The sequence below is a fragment of the Aricia agestis genome, chromosome 7 (genome assembly GCF_905147365.1).
Source record: "Aricia agestis chromosome 7, ilAriAges1.1, whole genome shotgun sequence".
Lineage (NCBI taxonomy): Eukaryota > Metazoa > Arthropoda > Insecta > Lepidoptera > Lycaenidae > Aricia > Aricia agestis.
In genome coordinates, this window is record NC_056412.1 from 8,730,594 (window position 1) to 8,752,798 (window position 22,205).

Here is a 22,205-nt window from a genome sequence, read left to right on the forward strand (position 1 = left end):
CTAGTCATTTACCTTACCAGAGTGTGTCAAAAACATGAGAAGATTTTGTAGAAATGTCGGTCAATATATGAGGTTTTGGCAGGATATGGTAATCTCGTTTTGCAGCAATTGCAGTGATAAAATATGGATAAAATTTAAATTTAATACTAAATAATAATAAAAAATAATAGTATTATGTATTCAGCTCAAAAGGATGTGGTAAGATTAAGTTTAATATTTTGTTAATGTGAATGTATTATTAAAGCTGCGCATTACTACTTAGTTAATGAAATGAAATGAAAAATATTTATGATAATAGTTACTTACATGTTTTTAATTAATTTTACCGTGCTACTAACCATATCTACAGAAGAAAAACATAACGGCACATTAATTATTAAGTCGACAAATTAATTAAAATAAGTACGATTATACATTAAAATAATAATATCACAGATCATTATGTACATAAAATTATAGGATCCTGAACTGCTCATGAAGATAAAATTCAAAGCAAAATGTCAGTTTCGGGCATTGGGACGATTAGTGTTGGCCAACACGTACTGGTTGAGCGAAGATGTTGACCAGTACGAGGGGGTGGACAATGTGAAACTTCGAGTGCAGCAAGCCGTCCGAAGTAGAGCGAAGAAAAAACAGCTATTGAGCGTCACTGTGGGTATATTTTACCTAAATTTAAATCCATACTAATATTATAAATGCGAAAGTGTGTCTGTCTGTCTGTCTGTTACCTCTTAACGCCCAAACCGTTAAACTGATTTTAATGAAAGGTATAGAGAAACTTTAAGTCCCGAGAAAGGACATAGGATACTTTTTATCCCGGAAAAATGTACGGTTCCCGCGCGATATACGAATATTCGCGCAACCGTAGTTGCGGGCTTCATCTAGTTGTATTAGTTACTAGATGTTCCGCGCGGCTTCGCCCGCGTAATTTAGGAATGTCACGGAAACCGTACATTTTAAGCAAAAAAAGAAACGTCTGTGTCCTTTCGCGTGGTGTATTCTTCATGTTTGCCAAATAACATAAAAATTGCTCCAGTACATTCAAATAAGCCCTTTCAAATAATTTCCCCTGTTTTTTCCACACTTTCCTCTATTTCTTCGCTCCTATCAGTCTTAGCGTGATAAAATATAACCTATAGCCTTTCTCGATAAGTAGGCTATCTAACACTTTACACTGAAATATTTTTTTAAATCGGACCAGTAGTTCCTGAGATTAACGCGTTCAAATAAGCCCTTTCAAATAATTTCCCCCCGTTTTTTTCCACACTTTCCTCTATTTCTTCGCTCCTATTACTATAATACTAATGTATTAGCGTGATAAAATATAGCCTTATAGCCTTCCTCGATAAACGGGCTATCTAACACTGGAAGAAATTTTGAAATCGGACCAGTAGTTCCTGAGATTAGCGCGTTCAAACAAACAAACTCTTCCCAATTATAATATTAGTAAGTATAGATAAATGCGAAATTGTGTCTGTCCGTCTATCTGTCTGCGACCTCTTCATGCCCTAGCCGCTGAATCGATATTGCTGAAATTTGTCCCGGGAAAGGTTATAGGATACTTTTTATACCGGAAAAATGTACGCCTCCTACGCTATAAGCGAGTTGTGGGCGTCGTCTATAATATTATAAATTGTTGTGGTCTGGTATTCTTAAGTACTACAAGTGGATACGTATTACCAGTAGGTAAGTAACTTGGATGTTGTGTGCAGGTTAGTACCTGCCGTCCTGCGCGTATAATTTAGAGATGTTCCGATCATGACTTTGGCCGACTAGCCGACTAGCCGATTAGTCGGTTGCAAAGAAGCCGACTAATCGGCCGACTAGTCGGCCAACCGATCATGGTTTCAGATGTTTTCGTAACGCTTTGTTTACTGCTGATTAGCGTAAAAAGTCGCATACGCCGCCTGCGAACGTGTCGGATCGTGTTCTGGTTATGTTAACGTCATGATATAAAGCGGCATAGCTTTACCGCGGCAGTCCTGAGTACCACACGTATTTTTTTATTATAAATGTCTAGAATGAAGAAGATATTTTGTTGTTATTTAAAAATATCATAGATATTTATTTACAAGCTAGTAATTTCAGAAACCATTCACATAATTCAAGGGTTTTCTTAAATGTAATATCAATAATAGTAAAATAATAAAAAGCCGGATAGTCGGCGCTTTTTGCCGACTATTCGCCGACTAGTCGCCGACTACTAAAGTGGCCGGATAGTCGGCTTAACCGACTAGTCGGCGACTAGTCGGCACATCTCTAGCGTATACATGTATATAGTATATGTATATACTATATAGGCACCTACAGTATCCCAAAAGAACCATAAACATAAAGAAGCATATATTGTATCGTTCGCTTTATAATCTGTGCCAAATTTTATCAAAATCCTTTCAGAAGTTTAAAACTTAACAGCATAAAACTTGCATTACATACAATTAGGGAAATACCGGTTTCCAATTATTTATGTTACTTAATTGAATTAAAAATTTCTCGGAAATTTGACCAACATTTTCTAAATCATAATTTTTATCAGGATAAAGCGCTGCTAAATAAGCCAGCCGGAAAGCGAACCGATAAAGAGAAAAAATACATCTACCGTATTATTGGAGGATTGAAATGTTTCAAGCGATATCCTAATGTGAGTACCATGTTGACTTTTCATAACTTTGGGCTAGTAGCTTATGAATGCACCTGACTCTAACTTGACTACATAGTTAAACTTTAGATCTCAAAATCTGTAAGGTCAAGAAAACAGATTTTTTTACATAAGTAATTTCAGTTCATGAAGATTAAAATATGCTCAAGACCTACCTCAAGACAAAAACACGATTACTGAAAAAATGCTCGATAGTTTCTTTTTTACAAAAAAACTTGTTTGCTGTCTTTTCTTTAATATTTTATAATATCTAAAAAGGCATTGATAAAACCTAAATTTTCTCAAAACACTTTTGCATAATCATTATAGTTCGTCTTTTATTCAAGTAAACTCTCGACAATGATTCCGCGTCGTCCTTTTTCACCTGGCATATGAAAGACGGGTGTGAGTGTGAAGAGAGAAGGACGATGTTTGATTTTTTGTGTCAGTAGCCCTTCAAGTGGCTTGATAGAGAAAATTTCGGCCATTGTTGGCCAATGGCCTTTTTCTCGTTTTTGCATCGATAATTCGATTTTTAAACGTACCTCGATATTATATAAATTAATTATAAATTAAACCTACTAATTAAAGGATGGAGGAGAACTTTACACGTTTTTGTGGCATTTTTTATTTAAAAAAATCGGACACTCACTAAAAGGAGTAAACGGATCGCAAAATGAAAAGCGATTTCCGTCACCCATGAACACTAACAGGCCACAACATCGGAGAAGTTGCGACAAAATCAGGGTTTTCAAGTCATAGCACAGAATAGATAATAGTACAGAGGCCCTGGCCAAATTTACTTCGCCTTATTACGAAGAGACTAGTAGATTCTTTAACGCCAATGCAATACAGAACATTTTGCCCTAGCCAACAACCGGCGAACTTACGTTTCGGTGATTCCATAACGATTTTCTCTTTACCTTCGTTTGCCCCAAAATTGTCTTTGGTTTTGTTGTCCTGTCAAATGTCAACTGTTAAATTTCAACTGTCAAATATCAACTGTCAGTATGAGTCGTGTTCGTTTCGTTTTTTAAATGTCAATGTCAGTGTTAGTGTCAGTGTCATGTTCTAAAATCTGACAGAAATTGAATGGTATTTTAAAACATGACACACTGACACTTATTTTTAACTTTGCGCATGCGCAATGTGCATTGAAAAACGAAACGAACACGACTATGGTCTCGGCTATAGACTTTATGACAAGGATTTTAGGATCACTTTCGCCATAACTCAGAGGTAAAATAACTTTGAAATGAGTTTGTTATGCCGCCAACTCAGACCGCAAATTTATTCCAATGTGAACGAGAAGTTTTTCGTGTTTTTTCTTCTTGTTAATTTATTTTCGATAGAAATTAAAATGAACGTGCAAAACAAGTAACGAACAGTATATATATTTAACAGAATACATGGAGACGTAAGTAAATTTCACAGTTGTAGTTACTACATTGATGCCTACGATGATGTTGAAAACTTATATTTTCTTAAATATTTTGCTTAAATGGTTTAGTGGTAGTGATAAAACTTACTATGTATCAATATTCAATTGTACACTTACGAAAGGATCAAGCTAATGGCATGAGGTATTAAGAGATAATAAAAGGTTTGTGATTTCAGTCTAGTTCCTTCAGACTAACCCTGAGGCATGATCCCTGTGCAATGGGCAAACCATGAACTTAATATTATTATCATGTGTAGGAATGTGATGCATATTAGATGATACTAGTTAGTAGTTCATAATATTTGTTGCTTAAATACTGAAAACCTTTATTCTATTAAATGTATTGCAGTAATGGAGATTTATCCAGGCCCGTTGGTGGTGCCCAAGGGCGCCTTCGATCTGAAAGGCTATGGGACACCCTGACCCATAGCCTTAATGCCATAGGCAATGGCTCAACAAAAACAACCAAAAAGTGGAAAAAAGTAAGTTTTAAATATAGGTTTTTAAAATGTTATAAGTAGATTTTAAGCAAGATTAAGTAAGTATTTTATTTCAATGAGAAGATATGTAAGTATTCATTTGGTAAAATATGTTTTATACATTTGATCATTTGTAAGTAGGTATTAAATGTTTGATAATATGAACCAATAATAATTTGTATAAATTCCTTCATAATACTAGAATCCTTAGTATTTTTTACATTGCAAATAAATCAGTTACAAAGCAGTATACATGCTGCTTTTTTTCACTACAGTGAAAGTAATTCAATTGTTAATTTGCAAGGTTTTATTTCAAAGTATTTTAAAACAAATTTAGAAACAAAGTACTTAATTTGAAATCTTGATTAAAGCTTTGTACCTTAAATGTAGCTGGGGGCTAGGTATTACAAAGCTTTTTAAAAAAACAAACTCAATTCCATGTACTTAATAATTGTAATTTTTATTTCATCACAGACTTTCATGATAATTTTTTTTCATCAGAATACATCATTTACTTAATAATATTATAATATATTTAGTCATAATATTAATCTTTAATCTTTTATTAAAGAAGAATTGTTTCTTAAGTTTTAGATTGGTTTTAAGTTAATACTAATAAAGAATTTCTTACTCTATACTACTTCTTGATAAGAGAGAAATAAATGTTTTTCAAAGTTATAATTTAAAAAAACATGTATTTCATTTTTCATAGGTTTGGGCAGATCTAAAGTCAAAAACTAAGAAGAAGGGGCTTAGAATCCGCCTAGCTGCCAATGGCACAGGCGGTGGGCCACATGATGGTCAGTCGCTGTCGGCACTTGATCTCAGAGTGCTGGCTATCATGGGCCTACTGGCTGTCCCAGGCCAAGAGGCTGTCCAAGAGCTGGGTTTTACCGTAAGTGATTAAAATATTAATTTGTTTCTATAATAAATTACTTTAAATGGATAATATTATATTATGTATGGTCAATGTATGAAAATATTTTCATTGATAAAACTTTTTCATTTATTTTTTTCCAGAACATTAATCTCATTGAAAGACCTGTAGACATCCAGGCAGAGCCAGCCAACATGGAGCAAATTTTTGTAAATGGTATGTGTTTTTGACTAATTTTATCAATACAATTAAACCCAATGAAACTATTTATCTTTTATAATACTTTCATACACTGTTTATTTTTTTGCAGAATACTCCCACCACCATCACCACAATCACCACAGATGATGTCGACGGAAGACATACAATATAATATAATAGAGCCAACTAATCCAAGACCATCTACATCCACGGGGAGGCCCGCCGATGTAGGCGGTCCTAGATTAGTACCATCAGCACCTGCGGAAATAACATATTATACTTCCCGTCATTTGTCTTTGTAAAAAGCAGAATATAAACCTAGTTTTGTATCAGACTTTATATTTAGATTTCTATGTGTTATTGGAAAAGTTAAATAATCAAATAAAACAACATATTTTTAATAAATATTTTATTACTCTGTTTCATAAGTAATACTTGATCAAGAAACTGGGCAGGGGGATCAATATGATCTTGATGCCTTGCCGAGCCTAAAGACCATAAAATAGTCATAATATGAGCGCAGCAAAGTCCTGAATGTGTTCTGCATTAAAACTATGAATTGGTTGCTGGATATTACTAAGTACCTCCCAATTATCATTATATAAATGGAAGGAACAAATCCTACAGTTTTGTGGTACATAAAAATAATCAGTGAATAATTTTATTCTCAGCCACTTAGGAGCAGCCAGTCTTTGGGTTGAATGACAATCAGGATAAAAACAAAACTGTTGAGAACCTGAAGCTCTAGTGTACATTGACAAGATTAAACTGGGTTGGTTATTGTTGGGATGTCTTACTTCAGTGGAACAAGTAGCAGCTCGGTCAATTTTTTGCCAGCATGGATGACAGATTTTATCAGATCCATGTAACTGTAAAGAAAAATCAATATCAAAAGTCTTGAAAAGCTAGTTTGTTTGTATTTCACTATTATAATTCACAATACTGCACATTTATTTAGCCTCAGATTTAAAAGTTGTGGGACAAATCATAAAATAAATGGAGTCCGACCATACACAAAACTGACCACTAGACCGATTTTGATAAAATCTGAAACTGTTTTAGAGCTGTTTAAATGGATTTTGACACTTGGGAATGTGCACAAAACTGAAACTCCGAACTTGAATAAAGAACTCAAGACCAACATTTGAATTACAATACCTACTTATAGTAAAATTACTTAAGTACCTACATTTTCTTTTTCTTACCTTAATTTGGAGAGGTATTTCGTTGGTTCCCTTTAAAATATTTGCCCTGCGCAAATCCATACACAAACTTGTGTAGGAGGCTTTGTCAAGACGGAAATTTTGTGTGAATAGAAGTTCCGGCATGTCTTCTATTCTCTCTAATTGCCGTCTTAGCAAAAGCCTCCTCCTGCGCCTGTCCGATATGGTGTGGTGGTGCGCGGTCCACAGCAAGCGTAATAAATATTAATTAGTACTTGAGTATGTTTTTAACAAGAAGTAAGAACCATTGATCGGCAGCCACACACAATTTACAGCTGAATGCACGCCATTTTGTTCTTCAACGCGATAACACCGCCTTTTTAACAATCGTTTGTGACGAAAAAGAAAAGATACGAAAACGCTAGCGATTAGTGGCATTTGTGTGTGTTGTCTAGGACTTTCTATACAAAAAGCTAAGGGGCACTTCTTTATCGCAATAAAGAAGATGAACAGTGATATCGCTTTCGTCCAACTTGTAATTTGGCTACCAATGGTGTACACGATTACGACAAGAGACTTATGATAACGAACGCTTATGTCATTTCCATACATTTTTGGTTGACGATTCTATAACGAAGCGATCAAGAATTCATCTTGGCTAAGGCCTCTGGTAGTCGTAGTCTTAAGTTGTATTTTGCGTAACACAGAACTTTCTTGTAAAGCGCGTAGTGGCCTCAACAAGGTCGGAGTACTATTATAATATTATATTCTGTAACAAGGTGACGAGGGTGATAGGTATGTGGCAATGTACTGTCAGAGAAGTTGATTCCTAGGCAGATGGGGGACCTACATAGTTTGGTCGCGTTTCGTCAAACCCAGCCGACAGATCACAATTAACATTTAATTGACATGATCCACCCACATGACTTTGGTCTGTCAACTGCTTAGGAACCAATTTCCTCGATGGTACAGAGTATCTACACATATGGCGGATCTTCGTTATTTAATTATTCGGGCCTATCAAGTCATTGATGTTACCCGACCAAATAACGTAAGTCTACCATCTGCTTACAAATCAATTTGTCTAATAGTACTTTGTAGTATGACTAGTACCCTGTACCTATGCATCAAAGATATAAGATAAAATTAACCTTGTTTGTGCAGTTTATATCGTAGGTTGCCTATTATTAGTTTTTGATTCGTTTGAACTCGACAACTGGTTAAGGTCAATGCTCATTGATGGCCCGGGGGCGTCCAAAATATGGATGCAGAGCAGTATGGTCTTGAAGTGCCTGACGTAATACCAACCAAAATAGTTTTTTGCGAATGCTGAGTGCTTTGTGTGAGTTGAGTTATGAGAATACATATAGGCTGTATGTTTGAATGGAGATGGGTAATAATTTGTATCTGTCACATTGTAGTATAAAAATATTTTACATAGAATAGCTGTTATATTTTATACCATGTGCTCTGGGTTTTGTTTGTTTTGGTTAATGGATTTTTTAACATCTTGTTGCAAATCAATACCAAAGTCTGAAATGACTTTAACTTAGGTACGTAGTAACTATTAACCCTCGGTTGGTCGCGTGGGGTCTTTAAAAGCCCGGACTTTGCGAAATCGAGAAAAAACTATATTTAAATTAATCGCAGCAACTCCGCTCTTTAGGTTTCAAAATAATTGCCACTAATCTGAGCTCGCGTGCATGTATTATGTGTTTTAAGGATGTGTTTATTCACGCTGGGGTCTTTAAAGGTGACCAACCGCGTAACTAAATTCGATTTGATATTTTCATACAGTTTTCACACCGAAATTGGTTTCTTTTGTGATTTTCCTTGTATTTTATTAATTAATCAATGAAAATGTTCGCGTGTTAATTCTTATTGTTATATATTGCATAATATAAGAAGTTTTAGACGCACTTTTCCAGAAATGCATATTTTGCTATATAGATCAAAATGATGATGATTATTTTTTGGTGATGATTAGAAACTAATTGTCGGTATATATACCATCCGTTTAATGTATTAGAACAGGAAAATGTATAAAATATATAAAGTTTTGTTGCTGAAAATTTGTCAATGTTTAACATTCAATAGTTTATATGTTATTTGGACTTAGCTTTTTCAATTTTAAACTTAGTTATGGGAAATTTAACTGTTATTTAAGTTACCTACACGTTTTATCACAATTTTAAAATAATGTTGATTTTTTTTTAATTTTCCCAACTTACGGTTTCCACTTGCAATTTTTTGACTTCTATTTTTAATTTGTAAGTTTTGTTTATAAGTATTCAAAATATAATTAATCTTTTGATTAAATCTGATTAATATTGTGTTAAACAACAATAATTTACAGAAAAAAGTTAAGAAATATATAAATTTATGCCATTTTTATGTCATTTAATTTTCGGGCTTTCAAAGACCCCAGGTGACCAACGGTGTTATTTTAAAAGCGCGACCAACCGAGGGTTAATACTCTGTGCTTTAACTAAAAAAATTCAATACTTACTTACGGCCGTTCCCAATATTCAATCTATCTCTGGTTTGACATACGACCGATCGCAGCTAACATTGAATTGACATAAAATATATGTCCCTAATGTCTAATGAGAGCTAAAAATCCTATCTATAGGGCAAAATCAGAGATAGATCAAATATTAGGAACGGCCGTTATAGGTCTACCAGAATCTGATGGCAATTTTTGACAGCAGTTTTTAAAAAAATATTTTTAATCATTGGATAAATCTTTATATTTGCATGTTTAACACACAGAAGCAGCCGCTTTAAAAAAAAGGATCAAAATGTTTTATTCCAATTACCCCGGTATTGCTAGAGTCAATTTATTTTATCATTTTTTGTCATCAGATTCTAGTAGACCTATACTTTGCAAATATGATGTAACCATAGAGCCGCAACATACTTGCGGCTATCATCGTTTGCGAGGTGGTTTGCTATTATTATGCTACGTACGTATTAACATTGGACTAATGTCAATCCATAAATTCCATATCCATACTATAAATGCCAAAGTACATATTATAAATGCGAAAGTATGTCTGTCTGTTACGTCTTCACGTCCAAACCGCTAGACTGATTTTGCTAAAAAAATAGATTTCTTTGAGTCCTGGGAAGGGACATAGTATCTATGTCGCAGGCGGATTGTATAATCCGCCGTTTTACATTACGGCTAGCTGTTTTAAAAAAACAGGGCCGTTTTGTAATGCAGTACTTCTATAATGAGCCGGGGCTCATTATAGAAGTACAGCTGCAGGAATGTTTTATAGAATATTAACTATTAGCTTACACAAAATATATATAAAAAACGGCCCTCTTTAAGAAATTAGAGAAAAATAGATTTTAATTTTTTTTGCAAAAGAAAAATAAATAGTTAAAAAAAATCATTAAATCACGGCGCGTTGTTGTACAGTTCGACTTTAAATGAATATGTCAATGATGTCAATGGGCGCTGCTGGAAGGAAAGGAGAACTGTCAAAAATGATGTTTTTGTATGATAGAAGCGTTAGTTCCTTTTCTCGCCACGTTCATATACAACCTAGTCGAGCTGTATGTTGAATGGTTATGTCATTCTTCTAAAATGTACGAATAACTAAAATTAAAAATAAATGTTGAAATGAATAATTATTATGCTTGTATCTATTGTAACAAACAGGTTGTAACAAAACTAAGTGATAATTTTTTTTTTAATAAAATAAGTAGGCAAACGAGCAAACGGGTCACCTGATGGAAAACAACTACCGTCGCCCATGGACACTCGCAACATCAGAAGAGCTGTAGGTGCGTTGCCGGCCTTTTAAGAGGGAATACGCTCTCTTCTTGAAGGTTTGCAGGTCGTATAGATCCGGAAATACCGTACTGCTGGTGACAATTCGTTCCAGAGTTTTAAAGTGCGCTGCAGAAAATTCCGCGAGAAACGCAGCGTGGAAGACTGCCACTCATCAAGGTGATGAGGATGGAATGTTTTTCGCGTTGGACGATGGCGAAAAGTTGCAGGTCGTATGATTCCGAACAATTCCTCAGAGCACTCCCCGTGATACAACCGATAGAGGATGCAGAGTGAAGCTACATCACGGCGTAATTCCAAGGGGTCCAAGCTATTTGAAACACTATGGCAGTCAACAGTTCGAGCGGCCCTTCGTTGGACACGATCCAGAGGGAGCAGTTGGTATTTTGTCGCTCCTGTCCAGAGATGAGAACAATATTCCATATAAGGCCGAACTTCCGCTTTGTAGAGTTGTAGGCGTTGATCCGGGCTGAAGTACTGTCTCGCTCTGTTGAGAACACCAAGCTTATTTGAGGCTAACTTGGCCTTACCCTCTAGATGATAACGGAACTGGACGTCGCTCGATATGCTTCAATGCTAGGGGAGATGGTTAAAGATGCCCTCAAAACGAGGATGTACGACCATAGGTGACTTTTTGATTAACGAGTCCTTCGGTGATCATCATACAGACCAAGTCCCGAAAGCTGGCAATCCATGACAGCGTTCCTCATGCAGTTGTAGCTATATCCCGGCACACTAACACCTGTGTCTATTACACTGACACTGATGGAGACGCCGTGGCAAGCTTCATAAAAAGAGCCACGGAGGTGTCAACCGAACACATAAAAGATTATAATATAAAAATGGCTATAAAAGACAGGAACGATAAAGTCCTAAGCCACATGGCGGGTAGATTCGACACAGAACGATATCTTTTTAACAACCTAGAAACTCCACCCCGCTTGAGTGACCCCTCTCCACCAAGCCAATGTCACAACATCTAAAGGCAAAGGGTGGAGCAGCATAAAATCTAAGGAAATCGGAAAATGTCGGATCTACTGGCCGCCACACCGACTGGGACCTCACCGTTCAAAACATTAATATTATTATTATGCAATTTATAAAACAATAAATGTATATATTTATTTATTATATGTATAACATATTATACTCTATTCTATTAAATATACATATACACATATAAAAAAAAGAAAAAAAAAAAGTGTCCATGGCGTGATGGACCACAATTAATTAAAATTCATAATATTATTTCAATTATCCTTGGTGCGAAAAATCTAAATAATAAAATAACAAAAAAAGGATATGGACGAACAGTCTATAGACGGCCCCAATTTTATAATAAAAAAAAAAAAAAAAAAACCATAGGTGACTTTTTAGCGGTGAACGCGCAGACTTGTGTCTTGACTTGGACTAAGTTACGTCTACCTCTTTCAGAAACTTTCTCCAATGAATTCTCTATCTTAGACACATGTTCTTTTCGACTCTCAATGACAATGACATGTCATTGATATGCAGTATGAATAGGGTAGGCGATAGCACACAGCCCTGAGGGACACCAGTGTCAACAGACTGAGTTTCCGAGCATTCGCCGTCAACTACGACCTTTATGCTTCTGTCTGCTAATAAAACTTTTTTGTAATTTGCATGGGCAAGCGCTCTGGCGTAAAGAGTTTCCCCATACAAAAACGAAAAAAAATGTTCTCTTTCAGCGCTACTACTTTTACAGTAAACTTTATACACGGGACTCATACACAGTAAACACACTAAAGTATTATCACTTAGTTTTGTTATACCTTGTATACTAATAGTATAAAGCTGAAGTGTTTGTGTGTTTGAAAGTGCTAATCTCAGGAACTGCTTGTTCGATTTGAAAAATTATTTTTGTATTGGATAGCCCATTTATCGAGGAAGGCTTTAAGCTAATAAATAATGCAGTTTTTTTTTTGTATTTTACTGAGTATTCATGTTATGATTGAATTTACTTTTAGTTGAAAATACGAACTTAAAATGCCTATTATCTCGGCTCCAATATAGTTTAGCTATATGTCCCCCATAATAAAGTTTACTCCACTTGTTATGTTCTTTCATAATATGCTGGTTTGGTGAGTGGCCGCGAGATTTGAAAATGACGCCAATATTACCCAAACCCCTTTCTTCTAGCAGTCCTACGGAGAGAAATGTGATGGGAAATATCGGATAGGACGTGCACAGAATAAATTTAAGAAATCTACATAGTAATACACATACAGTAAAAATTATAATAATATAATCTATAATATAAAAATGAGTCGTTGAATGTGTTGCTAAGCGCAAAACTCGAGAACGGCTGAACGGATTGGGCTAATTTTAGTCTTAAAATATTCGTAGAAGTCCAGGGAAGGTTTTAAGTGACACGAAGTTCACCGGGACAGCTAGTTATATACTTAATACAAATACATGACATAAATACATTATATATTATAATATACAAAATAATAAATATATATTATATAATATAAAAAAATTTACTTACAAATACATATATTAATACGCGAGCGACAAACTTTGTATCCCTTTTGACGAAAAATGAGGAAACGTAGGTGAATGAAATTTTCCACAGATATAGTTTTAAATAATATGAAGGAGTGCATTGAGCTAATATTGTTTTGAAATTATGCTTTTATCACACATTAAAAAAAACATTACACATATAATAACACACACACTAGGAGATTTTGATTGACAAGCCTATACACACGAATTGTACTCATTTATTTATTGTTGAAGTCTGTTGTCAAATTAAAAAAGATTTAGTTTTTATTGAATAAATACTGTATTTATACAATAATTATTATTACACGGCCAGTGTGTCATCATTTGACTAAAAATTATTAATCTGACCCTGTCGCAGGAATTAGGTCTAAAAAATAATAAAGACAATAGAATAATATCAATAGGCCTCTTGGATATCGTTGCTAAGCTACGGCAACGCCGCGGGTCGGTTGACGGCGGAAACTCGTGACCGCTTTTCTCATATGATTCTCATACAAGTCACTGCACTTTTTTGGTAATTGTTTATATTTTTAGCACAATAAAAAGTAATAAGCCAAATTACTATTAAGTTTGGATTTCGGAATATTTCCACAGACTTTTTCCGCGGAAAATCTGTATCGAAAGCTATATTTACTTAAATATACACGATCATGAAATATTCTTTCAAATTCATTGAATATGATTTTTATTGTGTGTTTATTTATTTGTAAGATCATCTTATTAGTTACCTATTACTTGTTAGTTATTACTAATAACAGGTTGTTTACCTAATTAAAAATTATAGGGCGCAAACTATTCCAAAGCATGTTCATGAGGTCTTCGAAATCCATGATGATGGAGAACGAATCATCCGTTTAAAAGTAATACCACAGACCAGAGTAGATAGTAATCGACTGTACGACGAGAAAGTGGAGCTATGTATCAATTTGAAAATTAATTAATAGTTGAATTATGTAAACCAATATATTTTCAGCAACTATTCAACCGTACATGCAAAATAAAAATGGAAAATGAAGATATTTCATTATCAAAGAAAATTTTAATATGTAATAATATATTATACATATTTACTAGATGACGCCCGCAACTCCGTTGTGCCATAACTCTTTAGTCGCGCGGGTTCGGGAACCGTACATTTTCCGGAGACAAAAAGTATCCTATGTCCAGTGGCGTAAATATAGGGCTGGCAAAATGCCACGGGCCTCCGGCCCACAAGGGCAACATTTTTTAAGTACATTGTTGTTTTATTATAAACGTGATGATTTTTACTGATAGAGCCCCATCAATTTGCCACGGGCCCCGGATCTTATAGTTACGCCACTGCCTATGTCCTTTTTCGGGACTCTTAAGGATATATGGAGTTATCCATGCCAAATTTCAGCAAAATCTATTCAGCAGTTTAGGCGTTAAGAGGTAACAGACAGACACACTTTCGCACTTTTAATATTATTAGTAAATTAGTAATATCAGTACTTAGTATATTAGTATGGTAATAGTTTAAATGCAAAAGTGAATATTAAAGGTAAGTATAAGTATTGTTCTGAAATATTGAACCGACAATAATTTTATTTGTTATTTTTTATTATATTATCGTTTTTTAAATAACAATAAATTACATTATACATAATTAAACAATGATATTAAAAATAACTTGCACGTGATATTTTAGAAATATTCATGCGAGATTTAGATTTAAGCATGAATAATAATCGGCATGATGATTTCGATACATTTCCCAATTCCGTCTCAGAAACGAATAAAACGTTAATTAACGATTCGAAGACTGGGAATTTTTGCACCCTACAACACAACACTACCTCGTACCGCCCATATTTTCCTATTTCAGAGCATTTTTTAACGTTTTCAACGTGTTTTCATTAAAACTAGTAAGCCGTATTTTACAGCTGATCGCACTCTGACATCCACGTGTTCCCTGAATCTGCCACTCGCCGCGCCACTAGAGATATCCAAGAGGCCTATTATTTAGTACTAAGTGTAAGTGCTTCGTGGATCACCGCTTTTGTTCGACTATTTCCGTATCTATTCTGCCCTTCCTGTCCTGCCCCGGGGCAGTTCTAGATGCCGAAAACGCTATAACTTAAACAGCACGTGAAGAAGCAACTGGCGGCCGTCACATACTTCAAGTACTACGGGCCGGGGCGCGTGATAGTTCGGCAGCACCACGAGGCCCACGCTCTATACTTCATCATCAGCGGTGAAGTCAGCGTCACCCAGCTGGTGTACGATGACCTGCTGAAGCAGCACGTCTCCGTCGAGGTGGGGGTCATGCACGCTGGTGACATGTTTGGCGAGGTCTCGCTGCTGCACAACATACCAAGGACCGCCACTTGCACCACAACAGGTTAATGTTGGTCCTATACTATAATAATACTCCCACACCGGTTTCGGTTACGGTGGCCAGTTTCATTGAAGGTAGGCCAGTAACGCAGTAATAATTTTATAGTGCCCAAGTATGTGCGCAATACACAAGAGCACTCTCTATTCCTTTATTCTCATAACCCAGTGGGACGGAAGAGTGACACGACTGGTGAGAGATCAGGCGCAGGACCGAATTTTTACATGCCCATCCGACGCATCTTATTTGTCAGACAATCAGGTGATCAGCCTGTATTGTCCTAACCAAACTTGGGATTAAGTAACATGTTTCCAACGCGGAATCGAACCCACGACCACAGTCAAGAGCCACGCTCCTTAAACCTCTATACGAAGGCATAGTTTTAATAAATTACACGAAATAAAATGGGCAGATGATTGTACTGTGACATTCTATACTCACAACTATTGTAGAGCAAGATTACAGCAATATATCTTTATAAAGTCGCTATGCTTGCCAGCAGTTATCCTATCAGCTGCTGACTGCATCGCAATTATCCAATAGCAGGTATATGATTCCTTAGAATTTAGATGGTATTTTACAGTTATTGTTTCGCTGCCTGATAAACTATAGTCAATAAATTATCTTAACAACAAAAATAACGAAAACAATTTCAAAACGAAAAGTGACATTCACTGCAGGAACACTAGGAATAAGCACAAGCTAGATATACCAATAACCAGGCTGAACAGAGTAAGCACAAAGTATGTAAAAATGTGGAACATTAAACATTTATATAGAATAGCGGCCTATGGTTTGTCAGCTTCTTCTTCCTAAGGTGTGCTATTTGACGCTTTTGATGAAGACTTTGGACGTTTTCTGGGATTTTATTGTATAGGCGTGTGTAAAAGTGTTAACTTTGTTATCCTTTTTAGAAATAAAGATTTTCATTTTGTTTAGTTTCGTTTCGTTTCATTTCGTTTCATTCCGTTTCATTCCGTTTCATTCCGTTCCATTTCGTTACATTCCGATCAGTACCATTCCACTTCGTTCCATTACACTCCGTTCCATTCCACTTCGTTCCATTACACTTCGTTCCATTACAATCTGTTCCATTCCGTTTCATTCAGTTCAGTTCAGTTCCGTTCCATTCCAGTCCGTTCAGTTCCATTCCGTTCTATTCCATTCCGTTCCATTCCATTCAATACCATTCCATTCTGTTCAGTCACATTACATTCCGTTCAGTTCCATTCCATTCAATTCCGTTCAGTTAGATTCCGTTCCGTTCCATCCCGTTACGGCCATTCTATTCCGTTCAGTTCCATTCCGTTCCAATCCGTTCAGTTCCGTTCTAATAAAATCAGCTCCATTGCTCCAATCCATTCAATTCCATTCCGTTCCGTTCAATTCCGTTCAGTTCCGTTCCATTCCAATCCGTTCGGCCCTCAGATCACAGAGCCTGAACCGTGTCTTAAGACCGGAATGGAATGAATTTATAGGAATCCATTCCATTTCGTTCCGAGAACGAAAATCGCGCGCGATCGTCAGCGCGGGCGGCGCCGCGCTAGGGCCGGTATAAATAGTCAGTACTTAAGATGCGACCCGGTCTCAAGACGCGGTTCGGCTCTGTGATTGGTCCAAATTTTGACAGCAAACCGTGTCTTGAGACCGAAATGCATCTTGAGTACTGACTATTTATACCGGCGTAGGTCAGTGATCGCGCGATACGTTTTAACAAGGTAGCGTCATATTATGCATAGATTTATAGCGCGCCCCACGAATACGTTGCGAAGAATTACTAGCACGCTATTTGTTTCAGCTATACGTTATATTAACAACCACTAGTTCAAAGGAAGATGATTTCCGGACATAATCAAACAAACCTTGCATCGTTTTGTGCTCAAATATACTAACCTGTCCATATTATAACTGAAACCCGGCGAGTTTCGATCAAACTTCCGTATCGCGGTAACGTAGTACGTAACTTACGTGGCTGAAAACTGTTTCACGAAGCTTAAGTGGAATTTCTATTCACAAACAGACCACTGTGAGCTGCTGGTACTAATGAAAGATGATTTCAAAAACGTTTTACAAGCCTCCGTACAAAAGCAGTGGGACGAAGTACAATCTGCCATGGCGGCTTTTACTTATTTCGATTCACTGGATGAGGTAAGCTGTTAAAGAGATTTATTTACAAATACGTAATAACTTTATGGTAAAATCTTTAACACCTCCATCGTGGGTATCGCAGACACAATCGATTTCAATTGTTTTGCGGCAGCCGGCTGCCGCTTGGGGATTGATGGGTTAAAATTACACGAGCTCTCGCGCTTAGAGCATTTTGCTTACGTTTATAAAATATGTCATTAAATGTAGGTTTTACAATATACAAGTAATATTTTTACTTTTTTGATTTTTATAAATAAATTACACTTTGTTTATTATAAAAAGTATATAATATTTAAAACTTTATCACCATTTATCTTTTTAATTTTCATTATTATTCATGACAAGAAATGTTTCAATCTCCTAAGGCGGTATGACTGAAAAAAATTCACAAATCACAAATAAACGTTTTTCAAAAAGAAAACATAGATATGTGGGAAGTATTAATTTTCATTAAATTTCCGAGCTTTACACATATCACAAGATGTATGGCTTTGCTCGCTTAAAAAAATTGGCAGTAATTGTAGGCCTTGTTTGGGCTGCTGGTTTTTGCGTCTTGGGCAAACCACTCAGATTCTATTCGGTTTTTCTTGTCCTGGTAACTCAGATTCTAGTAATAAACATTTAATCACGTTAAAATACGATGTTTCTGTAGAGGATATACAAGGTTTGCAAGGTTTACTTTCGATATGACCACACCAAAATGCAATCATCTGTTCGATCCCGATTTATCTATAATAGAAATACATAATAGTTTTCCGTAACAGTAATTTTAAACCATTATATTATATAAAAGTAGCAGTAAAACTGTCAATATGATGAAAAATAATTTATTAATAAGGAAAAAAAAGTACTATACGCCGATACCCGGGCGATGAGCAAAATGCCGCGTGATGGTATACGGCGCAACAAACCGTACGAGCGGATAGTGCACCCTGGCGAGAAGTTATCTGTATCTGGGAGTGGGGGACGAAACAAAACTCAGCTACTGAAGAAACGATGGCCATAAACATAATTTTGGCAAAATGGCACGTGTTTTAAATTTTCTGTGAGCAAAATGCTCATAGCGCGAGTGCTCGCGGGTTAAAAAAGGCTGGCTCGAACTAACTTAGCTTGTTCAGCATATAGATTTAAAACTTTCTCCCAACTTAAGTACCTCTTACTAAGTTTACGCTTATAATACATACATAGGTATAGGTCTGTTAATCATTTAAATGCATAAGTTTCGTGATTCGTGAACAATACGTCTTCCGAAATCTAATTTGCACTGGGTTCTCTTTCTTTCATATTGTATTAAGAAAACTAAACATTTCCTTTCTACCACATTTCAATAATATTAAGGTTGCTCGGCGCGAAGGTTGTATAGTCGCCAAAATGAAATCGTACGATGCGAATGAAACGATACTGGGCGACGGTGTGGGCGTCCCCAACTTCGTCTACTTTGTCCTGTCGGGTCGCTGTCAGATGATCGAATCACTCCAAATGTTCGTCGAAAAACATCTGACGAAAACATTCTACACTCTTCATGATCCGTATGTAAGTTGACTTACGCAATGTAAAATGTTATGAATCTACGATAAATATTTAAATTGTAACAGTATTATAGCAGTCATAAACTTTCGAAGTATAAAAAAGTTTCAGTTTCTTTCAACTTTATCCTCCGTTTTAGCCAAATGCTATTATATAACTTATAAAATAACGTAACGCCGTTGATTAAAAAACTTATTTACCAGGTACCTGTTGATGAAAGTGATCAAGATTTCGAAACAAAGTACTTTGGCAGTAAAAAGAACAATGATGTCAAAGCTCAAGGCTCTGAGATGGATAGATCCCTACCAAAAGAAATTAAGGAGCCGGAGAAAAGTATCTTAAAACCCGAAAGCGCATACCCCAAGAGGGTGAGCGTCTTTATGCAAGAGGACATTCAAAACAACGAGAAAGATAAAAAAGACGAAGATGTTGGTACAGATATTCTTAAGCCAAGAATGTCGAGAGAGCGCACACAATCTGTTAGGTATGTATTTGAATTTGGCAAAAAATACATAACATATCGCCCTTAATTTATAACCTCTTAATTTGTTTTAGGATAAGCACTAATCCAGTAACTCTTGGCGTGCCTCAAAAAACAGTCCACACTTATTTCATGCAGGTATTAGAAATATATTTTCATTTGGTTATCAGATTTTATACATAAGTATCTTCGACCCTGCTTGAATAATTGTTAATATGCTGAAGGTCTGCATTTTTAATACCGGGTCTACGTTTGGGTTTGGCGAGAATATGCGCGACCGCCGCATCGTGGCCTTAACTCCAGTCACATGCATGCTTCTCCCCAAGATTTGGCTTCTGCAAAGAAATACTGCAAACATATGGTCGAGAATACAACACTACCTTGAAAAGAAGGTGACTAAATAAAGTTTTTATGTAACACACAGCATAGGATTAATGTGTGTAGGTTTAAGGAAACCTTATGACTCCTAAGCTGCGTTAAGAAGTGACAGCTTACGCCCTTGAAATAAATCGTGCGCAAAAAAACGATACATTGTAATGAAAACAGTTATCAAACCACAGACATAGATCAAGATATATACCGCATGTCGCTCTATTTGTATGAAAACGAGCGTGCCATTTTTTTATAGCTACTGTGGCGTACCGATATTAAGAAAAGTGCCCATTATCTAGGCCAACGTTTCTATTTGAATTTCTACAGCTCAATACGGCACTTTTAGGCATTTAGGCATTCCGATTGACGTCCGATTCCAATACCAGACTGAACAGACTTTCGAAAGACGAGCATTGCCCGTCGTTTCGAGCGCGATAGCGCGAACTACATACACATGCGGTATCTATCATGATCTATGTCTGTGAATCAAACCAACATATTTGCAAGAGATTCCTAGTTTTAGGCCAGCTCGGTCATTTACCTGTCTTTGAGTGGTGTTCAGTGCATCGCTTTTCACATTTCGATGCTCCTCTCTATCACATAATATGACAGCAAATTGGGATATGTGGCGAATAGTTTCTGATAGAAAACTTGCAATGGAACTTACAATATATTTGGGAACCTCGTAGATTCTAATACAGTTATTGGCACAGAACAATAAAAACTATTGTTCTGTGGTTTTTGGGGTATGCTCGTTAAAGTTTAGAGATATCCTAAAGAAGCACTTACACGGGCAATAATTGCTCGGCGACACGAATGGAGCGATCTGGAGCAATTAGTGGAGCAATATGGAGCAATTTATTTCATATCGCTCAAATATTCGATGGCCACATCAGTTCACATCACTCAATATTGTATTGCGCAATATTCCTGCTTGTCGCCGCAAATTGCTTGATGTAGTCGTGGCGTCAAAGTTGACGAGCATTGACAGGAGTTGAACAATTTTAGTTGGCCGTATAAGCGCACCATTAGATCTTGGTACCTATATAGTAAGATCAAAACATATAACACCTATAATTGTATGTACACTAATAATTGGATAATTAACTTTTGTAGATACCTACAAAGAAGCAGTTATTCAAGGAATTCGTTTTGGCCCGGAAGTGGGAGGATTATAAGGAGCAGATTGTGGAGGACGTGGTCGCCAGAGCCAACGCTGTGAACTGGACCACCGTGCATGATGTACCCTACTCCATCCGCATGGAGGAAATGCTAGATATTTAGCTTTCGATATGAGATAAGTGAGCCTAGGACAAAAAAAAATGCGGGACCTGGCTAAAAACTAGTTTTGTTCAAAATAATAAAATTGATACGACTGATACAGAAGCATCTACTTTGTATCTTTAATATTAGTCAAATATTTGTCGGTGTTTTGTTGTTTTACTTACTGTTTATATTTTAATATTGAGATTTTTTTTTTATTAACTTAAGTTTGCTAGCTAGTTAGTTTGCTAGTTGATTTTGTGAGATTACTATAATATTATATTTGAAGAAGTTTCTCGAATAAATGGTTTTAGAACTTGTTTTCATTTCCTTTTTATTATTCCTGAGAAAATAAGAGGTTTTTATTCAAACGGCGATATTCTTTATTTTTAGTGTCCGACCGAAGCTTCGGCTTCGGCTTCGGCGGCCGAAGCCTTCGGCCAAAAAAACCATCTTCGGCGAACCTTCGGCTTCGGCCTAAAACCCGGCCGAAGCCAAAGGTTTCGCCGAAGGTCCGAGCAACCGTCGAAATTGAACAAACTGTTACGAAAGACTGTGTGAAATGTGAATCGTGAGAGAGCGACGCGACGGACCGGTCGTGTATGGAGAGGGCGCTGGGAGTCACTGTCAAATACAATAAACAAACACTAACTTCATAATAAATCATTTAATTTTTTATTAAGAAGTTAGTGTATGTGTATTTTATTTTTTAGTCTAGTTTCGGTCTAAACGAGTAAAACAAAGACTGATTGATTGGTAGACTAATCAATCAGTCTTTGTTTTACTTAATTAGAATTATTGTTATTTGTGAAATAATAAAGAAATTATTATTTTCTACAATAGTACAGTCAATAAAATAGTTGTGTGAGCAGGAACCTAAGAGATTTCTGCTGGAACTTACAAAACATACTAAAAGTCCTTAAGT

At 36.1% G+C, this 22,205-nt stretch overlaps 1 protein-coding gene across 1 annotated transcript; it reads left to right on the forward strand.

The window, feature by feature from the left end:
- Window positions 1-133: 133 nt before the first annotated feature.
- Window positions 134-21,435, forward strand: LOC121728546. Its single transcript, XM_042116713.1, has 10 exons — window positions 134-198; window positions 460-651; window positions 2,537-2,641; window positions 15,240-15,495; window positions 17,510-17,637; window positions 18,976-19,170; window positions 19,368-19,648; window positions 19,720-19,783; window positions 19,870-20,037; window positions 21,134-21,435. The coding sequence occupies exons 1-10, from the start codon at window positions 175-177 to the stop codon at window positions 21,299-21,301; spliced, it is 1,581 nt and encodes a 526-aa protein (XP_041972647.1). The 5' UTR covers window positions 134-174; the 3' UTR covers window positions 21,302-21,435.
- The last annotated feature ends 770 nt before the right edge of the window (window positions 21,436-22,205 follow it).

Excerpts from the sequence above, each read along its gene's own strand:
- LOC121728546 (XM_042116713.1), top strand. The coding sequence starts at position 175 with ATGTATTCAGCTCAAAAGGATGTG. Across the intron at positions 199-459 it reads ATTCAGCTCAAAAGGATGTG|GATCCTGAACTGCTCATGAA; the intron begins GTAAGATTAAGT and ends ATAAAATTATAG. Across the intron at positions 19,649-19,719 it reads GAGCGCACACAATCTGTTAG|GATAAGCACTAATCCAGTAA; the intron begins GTATGTATTTGA and ends AATTTGTTTTAG.